General features: G+C 36.5%; 1 protein-coding gene across 1 annotated transcript in view; it reads left to right on the top strand.

Annotated features, from left to right (window-relative positions):
* Positions 1-23,792, top strand: part of LOC122796911 (ATP-binding cassette sub-family A member 13-like) — a 3,979,956-nt gene that overhangs the window by 568,650 nt on the left and 3,387,514 nt on the right. The window contains exons 11-12 of the mRNA XM_044065669.1: positions 1,696-2,740; positions 6,312-6,985. Of these exons, the coding sequence (XP_043921604.1) occupies positions 1,696-2,740; positions 6,312-6,985 (1,719 nt within the window). The remainder of the gene's footprint in view (positions 1-1,695; positions 2,741-6,311; positions 6,986-23,792) is intronic.

Consider the following 23,792-nt stretch of genomic DNA (forward strand, 5'->3'; position numbering starts at 1 on the left):
ATTTCAATGAATGTGAGTTTCAAGGGCAGAGAAGTTTTAATGCAAAGTCTATTTTCATTGTGAGACAGTATTGCTTTGTTTAGCCGATGTCCGTTAGTGTTTGTGCATTGTTGTGTTGTAGAATGTAAAAATAAAGTCCAAATAATCATTGGAGAAGTAAAAGCTGTGTGCACACATTAGTGTTTATGGTAAATGGGGTGAAATCACCAGGTAATGGGACATTGTAATGGCTGCAGGGTAACTCTGGTGCCATATTTTGATTGTCTGTTCTTCAGTTTGCGTTTGAAAGTTGGTATCCCACAATTCCATTGGAGTGGGTAGGGTTACGTAATTATGTATGCAAATTAGGTGTTAATCAGCGTACAGATTTGTACATATTTTTCATGGGCCTTGTCCAGATTTTTGATGTTTCCAGGTTGAGAGGTATGCAGTAAGTCAGTCTCAGCAACAGCTTGAGTAACAAGTGATTTAAGGCACAGAAAGCAGAAACCAGACCTATTATCCAGACAATGCAGTTGCAGGAATGCCCTGCCCAGATTAAAACCAGTTCTGTTAGTTTTCTCTCACTAAGTAAGCAGATAGGGCTCTAGACAAAGGATTTCACTACAAACTGAGGTCAACACCACTGATATTAAATCAAAAGTGCAGACGAAAAATGAGAATAAACTCTTATCTTCTCTGAATATCACTTCAGACAGTAATTCAGTCTCTCAGCAACAGCTTGAGTAACATGTATATCTGATTTAAGTGTCAAATACGAAACGCCAAACAAAAAAAGACTCCTTGGATCGCTAGCTTGGTAGCAAGATGTGACCAAATAACCAACGATTTTATAATATAAAAACACAGGTTTATTAATTAGTACTTGCAAGTGCTTTTGAAGGGGTCCCTGCCCCAACGTCTTCAGACAAGTAATTGTTCAAAAACCACATCTTATATACTGGCCAGATAATTAATTAATAAATCAATTAGCCTAGCCAATTGCATTCTTAAAGGAAACCCAACTACACAAATACAAGCTAAAAATATAAGATACCATTGTTTAGTTATATACATCAATAAGTGAGTAGTGAATGATGTTTATCCCAACAATTAATACTTTAATACTGTCATAGACATTTATAAAATCTCTATGACGGTATAAATTTTTGATGACAGCTTGAAAAGTGAAGGAACGAATTAGAATACGTGTCTTTTCTATAAATTCTTGACACGTATCTATTATTAGTGGTATCCTTAAACAATTTACAATCCAAATAGTCTATACATACTACAAGTTAAAGGTAAACTTGAAAAACTCCATAGTGTCCGAGCCTGATATTCGCTACCCATGTAAATCACAAAAATGTCATCCAAAAAACATGTGTAAAAGGTAAGGTTCAACCTGTGTTCACTGTTCTTACTGTTACTTTATTGATTTCATGGGTTGTCTTGTACTGTGATGTACTCAATACCAGCTGATTGTTGATCATGTGATTTATGTGTTCACTATTTAAATTTGTAAGTTATTATGTGTGTATTAATCTCATGAAGTTGCCGTAGCACGACGACGAAAAATGCTTCATTTAATAAACAGCATTGGTCTCTCTTTTGTGCCTTGCCGAGTCTGTTGGATACTTTGTACATTTAAGTTACCAGTTTGTCTTTTTACCTTGTTTGTTCCTGTTCCTGTATGGCATCTGAGGTATCCAACAGTCCGGTTAGTCCAAACTTGTTTGCATCGCAACAACTACAGACCGAGATGCTGAACCTTACAACTCTTTTGAATGCTTTGAATTTTGTTTTGTTTTCTTCCCGCCTGGATAAAGTTGATGAAACTTTATCACAGCAACGTTCTTTTAAGAACAGAGGCTCCAATGTCAACCTTAACGAGCAGACAAGCGGGAGTTTAATGCTGAGAGCTTGTTTGACTTCTACCGAACCTAGCATACATAATACTCCTAACGCGGATAATATTCAAAGTACAGAGGGCATCCAAGAATTTATCAATGATTCTATACCAGCAGCTCAACATATTCCAAGATCTGTATCACCTACTGACTGTTTACCTTCGAATGAACAAGGGAATGTATTCCACCACGGAACGGGGCTTATTGGCACTCCACTTTTCAATGAATGGGTGACGAACATCTCTAACCTGTCTTTTGGTAATGGACTTAACCAGGAGCGACTGGCCAGTATTTGTGGCAACCAACAGGTCAGTTTGCAGTTATTAAGTGAAAAATTAAACCTTTTTGACTCTAAGCTGCTCAAATTAAAGAAACATCAGCTTGAAAAAGCTTACTTCAATGAATGTTTGAATCAGCGTATTGTCCAGAAGGGGTTACGATTTCACCAATACCCCATTGGGTTAATAGCTGATTCGCCATTCCATTTAGAGTTAACCACCCTTTTTAACCAGCAAGGGTTTGACTTATTGCAATTAATGATGAAACATTATATGCTTCAAATTGAGATACTTACCAAGGAGGTTTCTGCTTTAAACACGGATATTACCTCTGACATTGACTTCTTGAGGTACAAATTTGACTACGAAAGATGCTTTACCAGTATTGATCAACTGTTGGAAAGGCTGAAATACAATAAAATTAAAAAAATGAATAGAGATAGAACTGCTTATGAAAATGGCAGTGCATATCCGAAGCCATCTGTTGAACAAGTAGCAACAATTTCTAATGTTAATATTTCACCCACACAGCAGGACAATGAAAGCAATGTTGTTAACAATTCAAATAACTCAGTATTTCATAGCCTGTACCAGGCTTTTGTCCCATGAGACGGAGTGAACGTACACATAGTTACAATAATAATAATAGTACTACAAATGACCAACATAATGGGAATGGGCGAAGTAAGGCAAATCAAAATCAAAATTTTCAAGAGGTCAACCATACAGGAGCCATACCAAAGAAATATTACAATCGGAACCAAAAGAACCAAAAGAACAAATGGTACAACAACAAGTTCAAAAGATAGTAAATGAAGACACTCGCATAGTAAATATTGTTACAAACTCGACAGCGGATTTTAACATCTTTAATTATTCCTCTATGAGGATTGACCCCATGCTTATCGATTTACTTGCAAGGGGCAATACTTTTGTCCCAAGTAGATCCTCGAACTTAGTCCAATTAATTATGGACTTAAAGCTTTTTGTGAGGAAGTTGAACTTGACTGTTCTTTTTGGTAACACTGCCAACATTAATCAAGAGTTGAGGGTTCCATGCACGTTTAACCCTCCTTTACATCCAACTTTAAGGACTTTCGAACATGTGTGTGAATTGGACTTTAGACACTTTGCTAAAGCCTTAAAATCTGGTTTACCCAATATGAAGTCTAATGTTACTGTGGAAGAGCAATCAATGTTGCAATTGTTAAGAACATCACAAGTTAGAGTAGTCAAGCCCGATAAAGGTGGGGGGGTGGCTATATTCGATCAAGCTGATTATAATAAAAGAATGCAAACTTTGTTACATAGTGAAGCATATTCAAAAGCCTCATTGAATGAAGTAAATACAGCATATAACCATATAAAAGGTTATTTCAACGACTTATTTATTGAGTCAATGATAGATATAGATACCTTTAATTACATGACATTACCTTGGCCTAGCAACCCAGCTATGTTCGGCATTCCCAAAGTGCATAAAGATCCACTTGATCCACCCATGAGACCTCTAATAGATGGAAGAGGCTCAATTACATATCCTTGTGCTAAAGTAGTAGACACTATTTTAAAAAAATACCTTCAAACTGAACCCCAGATATGTAGAGATTCTGGGTCATTTTTAGAAAATATCAACAATGTGGTTTTCAATGAAGATGATAATTTTTTAACTATCGATGTCAAGGACTTCTACACTTCAATCCCACATTTGGATGGTATTGAATGGGTCAGTCTTATGTTAAAATCCAAAAATGCACCAACTCAGGAGATTTATACTGTAGAAACCTTATTGGATATCATTCTCACAAACAATTATTTTATCTTCAATAATGAGTTCTACTTACAAAAACGTGGGATAGCGATGGGTTCACCCTGTGGGGCCAGTTTTGCAAATTTAGTGATGGCATACTGGGAAAAATAATTTATTTTTAAGAACAGTGAACACAGGGTGAACCTTACCTTTTACACATGTTTTTTTGGATGACATTTTTGTGATTTACAAAGGTAGTGAATATCAGGCTCGGACATTCGTGTCTTACTTGAACTCCACTATGGAGTTTTTCAAGTTTACATTTAACTTTACCACTGTATGTATAGACTATTTGGATTGTAAATTGTCTAAGGATACCACTAATAATAGACATGTGTCAATAATTTATAGAAAAAACACGTATTCTAATTCGTTCCTTCACTTTTCGAGCTGTCGTCCTTTCCATCAAAAGCATTCTATAGTGAAGGGTCAGCTCATTAGAGCAGCTAAGATGGTTTCATTAGAATCTGACTTTAGTGATGAATGTCTACAGTTGAGTAATATGTTCCAACAGCGGGGCTATCCTATTTGTTTAGTACAGTCTCTAGTTGCGGAGGTAACATATAAGAGACATACAAGTCTGATTAAACCTATTCTAAGCAGAAGAACATCATATGACAGTATTGTCCATAGATTGGACTTAGAGTCCATAGTACCTCAGATACTATTAACCGAACAAATACATGTAGACAAAATCAATAAGGACTTTAGAACTAGTTTCATTACTTCCTTTAGTAAGGACAGTGACACAGTTAGATTTATTTTATACAAAAATTGGGAGTTTATTACTACTGACAAACTCCTGATTAACAAATTTGGTGACCTTCCTAAACTAGTGTTTAAGAAAGGATCTAATCTTAAGAACCTCCTTGAAAGGAAGGCAATATCATGCCTAACTAAACAAATTGGGATGACTATATGTGGGTGTTGCAAGATGTGTAAATTCATGGAACTTGGTGAAAGTTTTTGTAAAAATGGGTGGAAATATAAGATGAAATGCACATTTCATTGTAATTCTAATCAGGTTGTTTACATAGCCAGGTCTCAATTCTGCTCAGCCTTCTATGTGGGGAAGACCGAGCGTAGGCTCCGAGATAGGGTTTACGAACACATTTATCCTATCGAGACAAATAAACAGGAGAGTCCTTTAGTCAGACACCTGGCCCTTAATGAAAATCATACATTTCTATTTAAAGTAATAGACCAAGTTAAAATGGATCTTAGAGGTGGTCCTTTTAATTTATTGCTTGAAGAATGAGAACTAGCATGGCAGATTAGGCTTAATGCCTTTTCAAGTCCTGGTCTCAATGACTCTTGCAATATTGCCTGTCTTTTAAATCTTAGAAGTTTGATGAGGTAGAATACAATAGGTTGACTTGTGAAAGGTTGAGGTAATTTTATATTATGATTTTAATTATGTACATGTTTAGCATTACCCAGTATACACAATTTCAATTGTCTGTTTTTTCCGTACGTATATCACATCTTCGGTCAAACTAGTTTGCTCGGTCTGACATGATAGGTTGTTTAAAATATAATGGACAGCATTGTTCTATAGTTATGAATTTTTTGTGGAGGGTGAAACCAAAATACACATACATAAAAAAAGAAATTGTAACTAAGCTGCCATCTACCATATATGTTTTTATTTGTAGTTAAACAGCTGATAGGTAATGTGTGTTTTACTTAAGGTTAATGTTTTAAACTAACAGATTTGAATATTTTGTGAGAATTATGTATGTCTAAACACTAAGTTTAATAAGTTAATCGGTCATTTTAATGCATATTTAGTACTCGAAGTGAGTGGGAATTCCGTTGGTTATAAGCAAAGAAATGTTTTTTACTTTGAGATTTATATTTAGTTAAATTGTAAGAGGAACTCTTTTTATTTACTTTATTTGATTTGATGGGTTGTCTTGTACTGTGACGTACTCAATACCAGCTGATCGTTGATCATGTGATTTGTGTGTTCACTATTTAAATTTGTAAGGTATTCTGTGTGTATTAATCTCATGAAGTTGCCGTAGCACGGCGACGAAAAGCGCTTCATTTAATAAACAGCATTGGTCTCTCTTTTGTGCCTTGCCGATTCTGTTGGATACTTTGTACATTTAAGTTACCAGTTTGTCTTTTTACCTTGTTTCTTCCTGTTCCTGTATTGCATCTGGGGTATCCAACAGTCCGGTTAGTCCGAACTTGTTTGCATCGCAACAACTACAGACCGAGATGCTGAACCTTACAACTCTTTTGAATGCTTTGAATCAATGGATGGATTTGTTTTCTTCCCGCCTGGATAAAGTTGATGAAACTTTATCACAGCAACGTTCTTTTAAGAACAGAGGCTCCAATGTCATCCTTAACCAGCAGACAAGCGGGAGTTTAATACTGAGAACTTGTCTGCCTTCCACCGAACCTAGCATACATAATACTCCTAACGCGGATAATATTCAAAGTACGAAGGGCATCCAAGAATCTATCAATGATTCTATACCAGCAGCTCAACAAATTCCAAGATCTGTATCACCTACTGACTGTTTACCTTTGAATGAACAAGGGAATGTATTCCACGACAGAACGGGGCTTATTGGCACTCCAGTTTTCAATGAATGGGTGACGAACATCTCTAACCTGTCTTTTGGTAATGGACTTAACCAGGAGCGACTGGCCGGTATTTGTGGCAACCAACAGGTCAGTTTGCAGTTATTAAGTGAAAAATTAAAACTTTTTGACTCTAAGCTGCTCAAATTAAAGAAACTTCAGCTTGAAGTAGCTTACTTCAATGAATGTTTGAATCAGCGTATTGTCCCGAAGGGGTTACGATTTCACCAATACCCCACTGGGTTAATAGCTGATTCGTCATTCCATTTAGAGTTAATCACCCTTTTTAACCAGCAAGGGTTTGACTTATTGCAATTAATGATGAAACATTATATGCTTCAAATTGAGATACTTACAAAGGAGGTTTCTGCTTTAAACACGGATATTACCTCTAACTTTGACTTCTTGAGGTACAAATTTTACTACGAAAGATGCTTTACTAGTATTGATCAACTGTTGGAAAGGCTGAAATACAATAAAATTTAAAAAAATGAACAGAGATAGAACTGCTTATGAAAATGGCAGTGCATATCCGAAGCTATCCGTTGAACAAGTAGCAACAATTTCTAATGTTAATATTTCACCCACACAACAGGACAATGAAAGCAACGTTGTTAACAATTCAAATAACTCAGCTACTTCATAGCCTGTACCAGGCTTTTGTCCTGTGAGACAGAGTGAACGTATACGTAGTTACAATAATAATAATAGTACTACAAATGACCAACATAATGGGAATGGGCAAAGTAAGGCAAATCAAAATCAAAATTTTCAAGAGGTCAACCATACAGGAGCCATACCAAAGAAATATTACAATCAGAACCAAAAGAACCAAAAGAAGAAATGGTACAAAAACAAGTTCAAAAGATAGTAAATGAAGACACTCGCATAGTAAATATTGTTACAAACTCGACAGGGCATTTTAACATCTTTAATTATTCCTCTATGAGGATTGACCCCATTCTTATCGATTTACTTGCAAGGGGCAATACTTTTGTCCCAAGTAGATCCTCGAACTTAGTCCAATTAATTATGGACTTAAAGCTTTTTGTGATTAAGCTGAACTTGACTGTTCTTTTTGGTAACACTGCCAACATCAATCAAGAGTTGAGGGTTCCATGCATGTTTAACCCTCCTTTACATCCAACTTTAAGGACTTTCGAACATGCGTGTGAATTGGACTTTAGACACTTTGCTAAAGCCTTAAAATCTGGTTTACCCAATATGAAGTCTAATGTTAACGTGGAAGAGCAATAAATGTTGTAATTGTTAAGAACATCACAAGTTAGAGTAGTCAAGCCCGATAAAAGTGGTGGGGGTTGGCTATATTCGATCAAGTTGATTATAATAAAAGAATGCAAACTTTGTTACATAGTGAAGCATATTCAAAAGCCTCATTGAATGAAGTAAATACAGCATATAACCATATAAAAGGTTATTTCAACGACTTATTTATTGAGTCAATGATAGATATAGATACCTTTAATTACATGACATTACCTTGGCCTGGCAACCCAGCTTTATTCGGCATTCTCAAAGTGCATAAAGATCCACTTGATCCACCCATGAGACCTCTAACAGATGGAAGAGGCTCAGTTACATATCCTTGTGCTAAAGTAGTAGACACTATTTAAAAAAAAATACCTTCAGACTGAACCCCAGATATGTAGAGATTCTTGGTTATTTTTAGAAAAGATCAATAATGTGGTTTTCAATGAAGATGATAATTTTTTAACTATCGATGTCAAGGACCTCTACACTTCAATCCCACATTTGGATGGTATTGAATGGGTCAGTCTTATGTTAAAATCCAAAAATGCACCAACTCAGGAGATTTATACTGTAGAAACCTTATTTGATATCATTCTTACAAACAATTATTTTATCTTCAATAATGAGTTCTACTTACAAAAACGTGGGGTAGCTATGGGTTCACCCTGTGGGGCCAGTTTTGCAAATTTAGTGATGACATACTGGGAAAAAGAATTTATTTTTAAGAACAGTGAACACAGGGTGAACCTTACATTTTACACGTTTTTTGGATGACATTTTTGTGATTTACAAGGGTAGTGAATATCAGGCTCGGACATTCGTGTCTTACTTGAACTCCACTATGGAGTTTTTCAAGTTTACATTTAACTTTAGCACTGTATGTATAGACTATTTGGATTGTAAATTGTCTAAGGATACCACTAATAATAGATATGTGTCAATAATTTATAGAAAAAACACGTATTCTAATTCATTCCTTCACTTTTCGAGCTGTCGTCCTTTCCATCAAAAACATTCTATAGTGAAGGGTCAGCTCATTAGAGCAGCTAAGATGGTTTCATTAGAATCTGACTTTAGTGATGAATGTCTACAGTTGACTAATATGTTCCAACAGTGGGGCTATCCTATTTGTTTAGTACAGTCTCTAGTTGCGGAGGTAACATATAAGAGACATACAGGTCTGATTAAACCTATTCTAAGCAGAAGAACATCATATGACAGTATTGTCCATAGATCAGACTTAGAGTCCATAGTACCTCAGATACTATTAACCGAACAAATACATGTAGACAAAATCAATAAGGACTTTAGAACTAGTTTCATTACTTCCTTTAGTAAGGACAGTGACACAGTTAGATTTATTTTATACAAAAATTGGGAGTTTATTACTACTGACAAACTCCTGATTAACAAATTTGGTGACCTTCCTAAACTAGTGTTTAAGAAAGGATCTAATCTTAAGAACCTCCTTGAAAGGAAGGCAATATCATGCCTAACTAAACAAATTGGGATGACTATATGTGGGTGTTGCAGGATGTGTAAATTCATGGAACTTGGTGAAAGTTTTTGTGTAAATGGGAGGAAATATAAGATGAAATGTAAATTTCATTGTAATTCTAAACAGGTTGTTTACATAGCCAGGTGTCAATTCTGCTCAGCCTTCTATGTGGGGAAGACTGAGCGTAGGCTCCGAGATAGGGTTTATGAACACACTTATGCTATCGAGACAAATAAACAGGAGAATCCTTTAGTCAGACACCTGGCCCTTAATGAAAATCATACATTTCTATTTAAAGCAATAGACCAAGTTAACATGGATCTTAGAGGTGGTCCTTTTAATTTATTGCTCGAAGAATGAGAACTAGCATGGCAGATTAGGCTTAATGCCTTTTCAAGTCCTGGTCTCAATGACTCTTGCAATATTGCCTGTCTTTTAAAACTTAGAAGTTTGATGAGGTAGAATACAATAGGTTGACTTGTGAAAGGTTGAGGTAATTTTATATTATGATTTTAATTATGTACATGTTTAGCATTACCCAGTATACACAATTTCAATTGTCTGTTTTTTCCGTACGTATATGACATCTTCGGACAAACTGGTTTGCCCGGTCTGACATGATAGGGTGTTTAAACTATAATGGACAGCATTGTTCTATAGTTATGAATTCTTTGTGGAGGGTGAAACCACCATACACATACAAAAAAAAAGAAATTGTAACTAAGCTGCCATCTACCATATACGTTTTTATTTGTAGTTAAACAGCTGATAGGTAATGTGTGTTTTACTTAAGGTTAATGTTTTAAACTAATAGATTTGAATATTTTGTGGGAATTATGTATGTCTAAACACTAAGCTTAATAAGTTAATCGATCATTTTAATGCATATTTAGTACTCGAAGTGAGTGGGAATTCCGTTGGTTATAAGCAAAGAAATGTTTTTTACTTTGAGATTTATATTTAGTTAAATTGTAAGAGGAACTCATTTTATTTACTTTATTTGATTTGATGGGTTGTCTTGTACTGTGACGTACTCAATACCAGCTGATCGTTGATCATGTGATTTGTGTGTTCACTATTTAAATTTGTAAGGTATTCTGTGTGTATTAATCTGATGAAGTTGCCGTAACACAGCGATGAAAAGCGCTTCATTTAATAAACAGCATTGGTCTCTCTTTTGTGTCATTAAGTAAGCAGATAGGCCTCTAGACAAAGTATTTCACTACAAACTGAGGTTAACACTAACAGATATTAGCTCTTTCTCACAACAAAAAGGACAGTAAAAAACAGTTGTACAGATTACAGAGATAGTAAATCAAACGTGCAGATGAAAAATGAGAATAAACTCTTATCTTTTCTGAATATCACAGCAGGCAGTAAGTCAGTCTGTCTGCAACATCTTTAGTAACAGGTATATCTGATTTAAGGCACAGAAAGCAGAAACCAGACCTATTATCCAGACAATACAGTTGCAGGAATGCCCTGCCAGATAAAACCAGTTATGTTCCCTTTCTCTCACTAAGTAAGCAGATAGGCCTATAGACAAAGGATTTCACTAGAAACTGAGTTAAACACTAAGATATATTAGCTGTATCTGACAATAAAAAGGACAGTAAAAAACAATTGTACAGGTTACAGAGATATTAAATCAAAAGTGCAGGCAAGACTGCTTATAATACTAGAATTAATAAGAAGAGTGAACATCTTATGAATAATGTGCAATTGCACAAGGAATGAAACATCTATTATGTTGTATTAGTAAATGAGCAGTATCAGTAAGTTAAGAAATATGTACACATACTGTAAAATCTAATAGACAGCTGATGATAAAAAGGGGTCTTTGATGGGAGATTTTGAAATGCAAGTTATATAAAACAAAGAAATGTAAACTATCAGTGGACAAATAAGACAGAAAAATATATTTAAACAAATTGCTTATAAGAAAGATGTACATTACATATCTCAGCATATGACAGAAATGTTGATTTACAAGATATCATAACTTACTTATAAAATCAAATAAAAAATATTCAAAAGTACTCTGAAAGCTGAATTTTGAAATTTGGTAACGTGGTAATGTGAACTTTGAAGTTTTTTGCATATTGTATGTTATTAGATTCACTAAGACTACCTGAAATAACTAATTTCATAAGTCAGAGGAGAAATTTGAGTGTTGTATTTCTGAATCAGTACACACATTGGTCTGGAAAGTAATGATTTTGAAAATGTTTTAGCCCAGAAAGGGAAAATGTGATTTAATTTAAACACTCTTGAATGTTCGAATACATATTGGCTGCAAATGTTTTTTTTTTTTTTTTTTTAACTCTGTAGAAATATCAAGACATTCTCTTTGACCTTAGTAATGCACATGAGTTTTTAGGAATTAATTTAATAAGTGAAAGGATTTTTAAATATTTTGATATTTATCATGTTGAGTGTTACACAACTTTAAGATATAGGCACTTCTTTTTTTATTGATAATTCAGAGCTTTTGTTAGATCTATAAAATATGTGTGTATCTTTTAGTATGACAAATTTATATCTCTGTTAAATTTCGTATTGTATAATAGTTTAGTAAGATAAGATTACCTATCACCTGTAAGTTTACTTATTTATGTAGAGATTTAGTGATAATATTGAATGATCAAATAATTTAGGTCTATATATATAGATATATGTGTGTGTGTGTGTGTGTGTGTGTGTGTGTGTGTGTGTGTGTGTGTGTGTGTGTATATATATATATATATATATATATATATATATATATATATATATATATATATAGATATATATATATATATATATATTACGTAACTATATAAAATAGCATACTATTTGTCAGTTTATTTAATGTTTGTAATTAATAGAAAAGGATTATTAATTACTTCAGTAGTAACGGGGAATAGTTTTAAATGCCAAAATATACTACTAAATTAGTAGTCTCTTGTTATTTTTAACTTACATATAATATTATATAAATTATTTGTAAGTCACAGTAGCTTTTGTCAATATCAGCTTGAAGCTGAAGACAAAAAAAAGGTCTTAAAACAATAACTTCATCTCTGAGATTCTGCAGTTACTAATACATGATTGGCTATATAGCTGTGCAGGTGTAGTACCAGAACTCATTGTTTTCACTTCTTAAATCGACTTCTTAAATCAATGCTGCTACTCTACTGGTGAGACTTTGGCAATATATTGCACTCAGGGTAGGCTCTTCCTTTACCTCAAACTAGTTATAGCTGTGGGATTAAAAATAATGGAATGGGCAAGCAGAAAGAATAGAGTTGGAATAAATAGCAAATGATGTCATAAACGACAACAAGGAAGACTGGGAGAAGTTTGCTTGAATGGAATAAAGGCAGCAATCAGGGGTAGAATTATCCAGGCTGAATGTAGAAGAAGAAAGAACAAAGTGGAAGGGGTACCATTATTTTAGAAAGCTGGCAAAAATACAAAAGAAAATATGAAAAGGAATCCCAAGAACAAAACAGATATTCTAAAGTAAAATAGCCTTAAAGATTGAAATGAAAGCAAAGATCAGGATGGCAGAAGACACAGAAGCATGGTACTAGAAAAGCTATTGGTGGGGAAAGCTGAATATACAGGAAGAAACCTAGTCAGAAAAGACAGAAAAAAAAAAAGAAAAGGCATGGGAGATAAGCAAGCAATGATGCCTGACAGGGTGTGCGTTAATGTGTAATTCACGCTCGCAAAGGGTTGTTATGAGGCCTGACACCACAGCTGGAGGGGCTCTACACCCCTGGAAGGACATTAATTGCACATTAACACACACCCTGGAGGGCGTCATTGTGCTTAGAGAATGGGCTGTCTGTAAAATTGTTGCTTTACATATTTATTTTTTTAAGTACTGTATTATTTGTTTTTATATATATTTTTGATGTAAAATAGTTCCTCTGTCTAATGTTTCAAACTTGCTATAGTATATGTTAATGGTGTTGGAGGAAGCATTTTACATCCAAAATATAACACTTTAAAAATGTGTAGGTATTTACTTTATTTTTTTGGTTCCTTTCTCCTAAAACTTTTGGGTTGTCGCCATTTATTAAAGACTGATGTCTCTAAATTACGGCATATGTTTGAGTTTCAGACTTTCTTTTCATTTAGAAAATTATATTTACAGTTACCTTACAACAATGATACTGTTATAAACACATACATGAACATAATAATGCAAGGGTAGTGCTTACCAACAAAAGAGACTCTGGACAAAGAAAGCCCCTAGTTCACTGTATATCTGCCATATTTTTGAAAACAGGAGAGAGGAAGTGCAACTGCTGAATAAAAACTTAAATTTAGAACTGCTGCTCAGTTTTTGTGATGCTGTAAACCCTCACAGGTTGCACATCTAATAAGTAAGGGCATTGCATCCAGGAATAGGGATGTTATAACTCATCTGTACTTAACCCTCATTACATACAGAAGGCAGTGTTGTACCTCACCAGACACCTACAACTGGAGAAACCTCAGAGGTTTCTCACCAGAAAAATCCAGGTCCTTCAAAACATGACCTATATAGATAGACTGAAAGTTCTGTCACTGTACTAAACCTCTTATAGGCTGCTGAGAGGCGACCTGTGCCTGGCCTGCAGAGCAGTCTCTGACCCAGCCCTAATAGAAATGTTGCACATCCACAAGTCTAACAAGATGAGATTTACTCATTCCAGGGATCTTAACCCAGTCTTTGAGAGAGACAGATATGTCTCCCAGAGATTGACGCTCCTCCAGAAAAAAATCCCAATTCATGGGAAGCAGAGCTCTTCAATGGCCCTATTTAAGTACAACTTGCACAATTGAATGGGAGATTGTAAATTCTCCCCTGGGGTGGCACCTATATCCATCATGGACAGGGGCGATTGATGCTGATAATAGACTAGTACTGCAATTATAGACCATCTATCATGGTCAATCAGAGAATACGGTTATAAGATGGCTAGGCTTGTAATGGGGCTCTAGGGCCGTTAGCCTAGTAACATACTATGAACCTATGAACCTATAAACGACACTGTCACTAGCTTTCCATCATGATTATCAGTGCTACCCCTTGTTCTAAACTAATCAAACTCTACAAAATCCGTTGGTAGAAATCCTTCATCATTTTCTAGCTGCACTAAGTAGTCATCTACAAATACACTTAAAAAGTCCTCTCAGCTTTGCACCATGTTCAGTTTCTTCGCCACTTTTCACAGTGATACGTCCATCAACAGCAATGTCAGGAAAGTGAAAGAGGACAGCCTTTCCTGGCCCCCTTTTCAAAATGCATATCTATCTACCTTACCACGTTCAATGCTACCTTTAGAGTAGGGTCTTATGCATGGCCTCCATACTATCATATTATTCTCATCAAAATACATGTTACCCAAAAGCATGTGTAGACATGCCCAGTTCATCATATCAAATGTTATTTTACAGTCTCTTTTGTAGTTCTGAGAACCGTAATTCAGTCCTCAAAATGATAAAACTAGAACAGTCAAAACAAAGAATATATAATAAGCCCATGGCTGTGGCAATTTTGAATATTCATCCTGCTTTGAGATGGAAGGATCTGTTACACAACTGATTGTAAAGATAGGTGAAGGCTGCCATCCTAACCAGATAGAATTTTGTAGATAATTCTGTCATTTGTAAATGTTAATGTAAGCCACAGGCTTGTTCTCTTAAATGTGAAAAGACTGCATTAGATATTGAACTGCAAAATGTAACAGTGCACTCTGCTGTAAGAAAGCTAAGTCAAGCATTTCATGACTGTCTTTGATGTTAAAATTCAGAGCCGATATGTCTAGAAGGAGGCATCCTGCCTATGGATTTAAGATCAGAGTTAATGGCTAGAATTTGCATGTATAAATATTCTTTATTGCTCTGGTTTCTGACCAGATGTAAAACATGTAAATGTAGTTTCTGTTAGCCTGGGAACACCAGAGAAGTGTGAAGAATGATGTCATGTGAAGTATCTCTGTGTTATCAATTTAAACAGAAAGAATCAGAGAGTTCAGTGCATTTTGTCTTGAGAACATTCAACATTACCAGCACTGTCTTGCTCTAGATGTAAGTTATTTAGAACTGTGTTTTCTCACAGAAATAACTAGGAATTAGAAAGATTAGACTAAGTGTCTTTCTGTGATGTCAGAACTTTTCTATGGTATTATTTTAAGTATTTCTGTGATCTATGAACTCTTGACTGGCACTGTGTAGTAAGAAGTATTTTCTTGTGTTTTTATTATTTATTATTAAATATTTTTAAACCTTTCAACTGTGGCTGTTTTGTGTAGAGATGATTTAAGCTCTAAGATTACATCGCATCTATATAGTGATGCTGTACCAAGTCACTCCAAATAAGTCTTGACTGTTAGGTCACACTTACCATTTGGATAATAATATTGCACTGTAATAATTGGACATCTTTTTAAGGGCCTTTCAGTAGATGATAAATATTAGCTGGGTGGTGGCAGTGATTTATACTGTATAGTCTGGGTAAAAGGGGCACAGCTGGAGAACCTGTGCCAGCCTTCCCCAGGAGTGTCTGTGTGGTTGTATAAACTCTTATCTGAAAGTGTGTGCATGTGTGTCATCTACTTGGGCAGGGACATGAAGCACTGGTTGGACAAAGAGGGTGCTGGAGGTTTTAGCTTTCCCAGCTGGCTGAGATCTGGACCTTATAGCTGTGCCAGTGGGGAGTCTTATTGGGAAACTGGAGAGAAAGGGAGAAACCAACCCCAGACTAACTGTGACCTCTGTGTGCTCTTAAGGGAAATTGTACTTTACTGTGTGTGTATTTATTATCCTTTCCTTATATGGACGCCCCTCACTGGTGTTAGTGGTGAGGATTGAGGCTCCTTGATTGCTGGGCCAGTGCACGGGTGTCACACAAATATACAGAGAAGGTATACAGGTCAACTACCCCATCCACATCAGGGGGTGTTGAGATGGCTTGCGTCTTGTAAAAATAATTTAAAGGCATAACAGCAAGTTTCATAATTAGCTGTTATGGTGAGGGTGCAGTTTTATTTTTTCATGGATTCAGAGCTCACAGAATCTGATCTTACAGTTAACTTTATGAATACTTTTTTCATATCATATAGAACTGCCCATTTGCCCTTGTTCCTAATGACCTACACCTTATCCAAATACTATTTTTCTGCAACTGTCCCACTTTTACCATAAGTATTTCTATTCTAAGCCTTGCTTGTCACTATGATTGCAAATTAATCCAGGGCTATTTCCATGCAGTTTAGGTCTCAGGGAAATTTTCAGAAAAAGCACCCTCTTTTACAAATTGCTCTTTGATGCATAAGAGTCCCATGGTATGTAAGGCAAGATAAGTTAAGACAAAAATATGTTACTTTAATCTCTAGCCAGTGGCAACCAATGCCTTTTGCTCAGCCCAGATGTAATATGGCAGTGCCACCTGACTCCCTTTAAAAGACATGCTGCAGTATTCTGCACCACTTACAAAAACCTGAGCCTCCTTGATTCCAAGTTAAAGGTGTTATAGTAATCTATGCCAAGGATGCCAGTCTTTAAACAGCTATAAGTAGATCCTCTGGATGAACTAAGTGTTTATTTGAAGCAGCATGCCGCAGAATGAAATAACAAGACCAGCAACTAGGACCATGTTCAGGCTTTACATCTGAGACAAAAACTCCATCCTATTACACTATAAATAATAATATGATAGACAGGAGCCATAGAATTCCATACTGTTGTGTGAATAGTCACAGCCTTAAATTCTGTCTGCACTGAGTTTCTAATGTCTACTTCCCCTGTTGTCAAGGGAAGTATCTAAGCTATCTAGTAATTTAGCTAGGATTTTCAAATGTTTCCAGGGAAAGATAGGTGTAATTATTATCTTCATAATATTAATAACTCAAACCTGTCTTCAAATGATACAATAATAATATTAATAATAATAATAATAATAATAATAATAATAATATATGTTAAACAGGTAGGCCCACTGGCACTTTTCTGGGGCAACCCAAGAGCAATGTCTAGGTAAGTGGCTTGCTCAGGGTCATAGCATAGGCAAGTAACAGCTGAGGGAATTTAACCATGTGCCACAGAAATTATAGCTTGCAAACTTAACCTCTGTTCTAACTAGCAGACTAAATACTCTAATCAGGAATCATATTCACTGTAAATAATAGGATGAGGAATGGAATCCTGATGAATTCTACAGTGCAGCATACACCTCAAGGAAGAATTCATCCCCAGAATCCACTCACCACTTGTGCCCTAAAAGGTAAGAAGTGACTCAGTCAGTGACAGTGGGAGACAGATCACACGTACTTGTAAACACTCCAGCAGGAGCCTATAATATACAATGTTATAGTCATCTGAGAAATCAGGGAAGACCTGTATTTAATAACTATTCTGATCTCTCACCATCAAGAGGTCATTTGTTCAGTTTTCCTAAGGGATCTGAGTTTATAGCAAACCAAAGATCCATTTATCTCACTGAAACAGTGTTGGTGCATTGTGGTTAATCTGACCAGAGTGTCATTGATCCTTGTCTTACAGACAGACAACAACAGCTCTGAATCATCAGCATTCCTACCCTTGAGAAGCCAGTCAATTATAGGAGCAAATGCTCATCTTTTTATTTCTCCAATTCCTATATTCAGGTATCTGAAGACTGAAAGTTCTGTGAGGGGGAGGCCCATATGGTAGTAAACCAGTAGTAATCTAAGAGACTAGTTCAACCACTGAGTCAAAGATGACTATGCCCTAACTAAATATTAAATCAAATGAATGTTTATTGTTATGGGAAGCAATAGCAGTCACATAAAAACATTTCAAAATTAAAAGGAAGTCTTTTCCCACAGTAAACGATTCATTGATGGGGCAGATATTGAAATAACCAAAGTCTGCAAATTTCTGTACTGCAACTCTGAGTTAACTAGAACTCAATAATCTCTTGTATAAGTGTCTTTAGATCAATGGATGGATGGCAAAAAATGAGAATTTTGCATTTGCTTTAGTTCCAGTGTTATACTTAAATTGCTCAGTACTTCAACTAGAAAAGTACCTCAGTATCGAAGTAAATATAAACTAAAAGAAGCTGCCATCCCAATTTTACATCCTTAAGGCATTGCATAATTAGGACACTCGGCAGAATGGCTGCTGTTAAATTTTAACATGTGGAATCCAGTGACATCTCTATTCTAAAAACCCATTCAGCTTCAAAGAGTGCAAGGCAGCAATAATTTCCAGTTTTGCTGCTGAAAGACTTGATTGAAAAAATTTATTCAGTCAACTACTTGCCCTAATGGGTGAATAATGATGACCTAACTTTTGACCAAAATGTCCATTGTTGTAAGAAAGTCCTTCTATATTGCACAGCTTATAAGCTTATAAGGGATTGTGTCTAGACCTAGGGATGTCATTGCCACTCTTTACTCAGCCCTCATTATGCCAGTCATCGAATATAATGCCCTTTTGGCATGTATCTGTCCAGACACATGCAACAACTTCAATACCCATACAGATACCTTACTAAAATGATACAAGACCTAAACAACATGTTGTACATGGACCGACTCTAAGCCCTGTCACTATGCTTGGTATCTTACAGACTGCCAAGAGGTGACCTTTATCTGGCATACAAGGTACCCTCTGACCCAATACTGATTGATTTACTGCGCACTGGCAAGTCAAATAGCATCAGAAATACTTCTCTTCCGCAACATCAAATCAATAATTTGGGGGGACAGGTATAGCTTGCAGAGGATATCACTGCTTTGGAACCAAGCTCATTTCTGTCCATATTCAAGAGCAAATTAGATCTAAAAATGGGAAAAAGAAAAATTACCCCAGGATGGCCCCTGTACTACTAATGAACAGTGGCAGCTCCTAAATGCTTAATCCAATGCACATTTCCCCTCAAATTATCTGTGGTGTGATCCCAGTTACTCTCATTAGGGGAAATATAGAATTATTAACCCTGGGATAGGTAAGGTCAATCTAACACCAAATGGCATAGGTTAATTTGAGCACCAAATGGGAAATTTGCTGGGGTAAATGGCCCTCAAGAACAGCTAGACTAGTACTAACATGTGAACCTGTAAATACAATATTCCCACCACCAAGCTAGGGAAACTTACTTCAAGCTCTATGTAATAGTTCAGGAAGAACTATAATTATACAAAATAAGAATGTATTGCTTTAAGGACAATTTATCAGTAGATTTTGAAGGCAGTCTACTTTTCATGTTTCCAAAGGTGGCAACACAGGAATGCAGAGTAGTGTTGTCAGGTCAGTTTTCCTTCCTTTTTCCTGACATTTCTTCCTAAATGTATACACATTAAAGTGTGCGTGTGAGTGTGTGTGTGTGTGTGTGTGTGTGTGTGTGTGTGTGTGTGTGTGTGTGTGTGTGTGTGTGTGTGTGTGTGTGTGTCCACTTCAGAATCTTGAATGCTCAAAATCTCAAAATTCAAAAGACTGAGTCCAAAATCTCGAAAGTTCAAAATACTGAATCTCATATCGAAAAAACACAGTACACCAACACTTACTAAATTCCAGCACAACTACATACAGAAACATATTACTCTTCTCCAACTATAAGCAGGGGGACAAGTCCCATAAACCCCCCTGCTACTTAAATATATCAACTCTGAGATCACACTCCACAGAGGAACATGGCAAACATACCATCACATGCTTCATGATTGCCTGTTGTAACCTTAGTCATTTTTCCTTTTAATTTACTATACTACAACATAACTCACCTGAGTGTATTGAAGTGCAACCTTGGAGTTGATATATTTAAGTAGCAGGGGAAGTGGGGGTGCAGGAGGGCTTGTCCCCTGCTTATAGTTGGTGTAGACTAATATGGTTTGTCTTTTATTTGTTTCTGTATGTACTTGTGCTGGATTATAGTAAGTGTTGGTGTCCTGTATGTTTTTCGATATTATGAGATTCAGTATTTTTGAGTTTTCAATGTTTTTAATTTTAGAGATTTTGGACTCAGTCTTCTGAATTTCAAGATTTTGAGCTTTCGAGATCCCAAAGTGGACCCATGTATATATCTCTATATATTTATATATAGCTATTTAGATATTTATATATATGCATACACTCACACACATACACATAGAAAGACATATATATATATATATATATATATATATATATATATATATATATATATATATATATATGGATTCACTTTATAACCTCGAATTACTGAAATGTCGAATTTCAGTATCTCGAGACTATAAAACCGAATCCACAAAACACCGACACAAAAAAAACGCGAAAGTCAAAACACCGAAAAAAACGCACACACAATACTACACATACACCACAACACCCACATCACAACAAAACAAACAAAACTACATACATACACAACTCATACACATAAGGGGCAAGCCCCTGCACCCTCCATGTCGGGGGCTGTGCCCCCCACCCACCCCTACTTATATATACTAACTCCGAGATCGCACAAACACAACACAGAAGCCAACTCACACACGCACATTCTCCGACCCCTCACACACACATCACACACATCAGCATACTCACACACACTCTAACTCCCACTCACAACCCTTAGAAAACACTTACCTGACATAACACCTACATCCACACATGGTACCGAGCACCATCAAAACACAATCCCGGACATTACGCAGCGTAAGGTCATAACCGCGAATTTGACATATATTCGAATTCGCGATTATGGGCTTTCGCTATTTTTAACATTCGGCTTTATAGCCTCGAGATACTGAAATTCGACATTTCAGTAATTTGAGGTTATAAAGTGAATCTATATATATATATATATATATATATATATATATATATATATATATATGTACTGAGAGTGTTTTCAATTTGTATGTAAATGTACAATATCTTCCTCTCTCTCTGTATAGGTACATATGTATATTTTTCCCCACCCTCCCACCCGGTTACTGTAGTATTCTTAAACACCACTGTCTTTCTAGTTGCCTTCCTCTTATGTTAATTTGACCATATATCTAATTTCCTCTGTTTTTACTGGCTTGTGTGAGTAAGCACAAAATTATCATTTTGTGAAATCACTCCCCTTCAACTATTTAAATTTATTTGCCGTCCTACTGTATTCTATATTACCCGAATACAAAAGTGACCACCCCCTTTCAATCTATCTTGCTGTTTTAAAAATAGTGACTCTTCACTAAAACTTAACTTTTTAGACAGGTAAAACTTAAGTTACCTACTTTCACATCTAACTCCTCTAGTGCACACTGCAGTTTTTAGGATAAATCATTTTTTTCATCTTACCTTTAAGCATCCCTGTGACTAGCACTTGCTTTAAAACCTGCTGGAAACCACTGGGAAGTCTTAAACTGATACAAGCACTCAACTATCCTTGTTAATTAGGAGAAATTAATCATAGGCACTAAACAGCCTATAATTGCACAGTACCTTGCTAAGGTAAGGGAAAACAGCTCTTGCACTTTACAAAAAAAAAGCACCAAACCAGGCATGTCCAAGGGTCAGCTTCCGGTGATTTCTCCTGTCCACCAGGTGAATCTGGGCATACTGGGGCAATGCAGCAATTGCCTCATATACACACACAACCTTCTCCTCCTACCCCCCAACACTTCAACCTGCGAGAGATGCACTTACATAGCCAAACCGGAAGCAAATCTCTCTAAACCCAAGATTGTGCTAGACAGTCAAGTGGAGAAGGTTAACACCCGCACTACACCTCAAGCAACATATAGCCCTTCTAAACCCACACCACCAAAACCCACACATAGCAACACTAAACCCACATATGTGGAGGCTCCTAACATTAACCTGCCCAAGCAACAAGGACCTCCGAAGCAGAAACCCAGACAAACACCAATCACAACCAAAGTGTCACATAGATCTCAACACCAGTGTGCCACACAACAACAACCCCTAAGGCAAGACAACGTACCCAACACTTTAGTCATAGGTGACTCTATAGTCAGGCACACTGATGTCCCTCTCACCAGGCTGAACAAGAAGAAAATTACAGTCAGCTGCCTGTCAGGTGACAGGATCCACCACATAACTCATGCACTCAAGTCATCTGAAATTCTCCAGGTGCAACTAACACTAATTAAGACTGCAATCCAAAATGTAGCTTGCGACAGATCCTCCACCATGCCCCAAGATTCTCACTACACCTTTCTAAACATACTGGAAAATATTAAGATACATCCAAACACCGTAATACTGGGTGATTTCAACTACCCTGCCATTAACTGGGAAACCTACTCGTGTACTAACACCTTTGACCAATGGTTCTTGGAATTCATAAGTTCCAATGCCCTGGATCAACTAATCCTTAGTCCCACCAGGGGCTTCAATATCCTAAACCTGGTCATTACCAAAGTGAGTAATCGATGCTCCACACCTATGGTCACCCCCTTGTTGGTCAGGTCTGACCATAAGCTAATCACCCTTGACATCCACATCCCACCTCCAACCCCCAGTAAGGAAACCTCTGTAAAAAACTTCTCCAAAGCCAACTTCATGCTACTCAAGTCAGAAGTGACAAATGTCATGACACCCATGCAGACGGGAACTGAAAATTCAACTGCTGAATCCTACACTAAGGCACTTTATGAGCTCATCCACTCGTGCATGAATCGTATCATCCCCAATAGAACCATGATGGTCTCCTCCAAAAAAAGGAAGCCAATCTGGTGGTTCCTTGCCATAAATAAACTTTACAACAAAAGGAAGAAACTGTTGCAAAAAAGAGGGAAATCCCAGGATGCAAAAACCTCCCTTACCAGCCTCAGTAAGAAGCTGAGATCCCTCATAAAATCCTCCAAAGCTAGTTACGAAAATAAAATTGCCAAAGATTCCAATGACAACCACAAGGCATTCTATAGCTATGTCAAAAATCTAAATGGCAATGCTCAGGTCTGTTCTGAGCTACAACAGAATGACATTAAATATACTGATCCCAAAGATATTGCCAGTATCCTGGCAGATCGATTCAGTGCAAACCTAACTTCCTTTCACCCAGTAAAGGGCCAATCACAATACCAAAAGATTGCCAAATTCTGGTAATTCTCCAGGTGCAACTAACACTAATTAAGACTGCAATCCAAAATGTAGCTTGCTACAGATCCCCCACTATGCCCCAAGATTCTCACTACACCTTTCTAAACATACTGGAAAATATTAAGATACAACCAAACACCCTAATACTGGGTGATTTCAACTACCCTGCCATTAACTGGGAAACAGGTAAAAAACGCACTCTCCAAATCTAAGAATACAACATCCATGGGACCAGACGACATCCCAGTCTGTTTACTGCATGAACTACAAAATTAACTGGCACCTCACGTAAGTGTCATGTTTAATCATAGCCTCACCTCAGGCTTCATGCCCACTGAGTGGCGCACAGCTACTGTTATCCCACTCCACAAGGGGGGATCCATCTTGGATCC

The sequence above is a fragment of the Protopterus annectens genome, chromosome 3.part0 (assembly GCF_019279795.1).
Source record: "Protopterus annectens isolate FY-2018-M chromosome 3.part0, PAN1.0, whole genome shotgun sequence".
Taxonomy (NCBI): Eukaryota; Metazoa; Chordata; order Ceratodontiformes; family Protopteridae; genus Protopterus; species Protopterus annectens.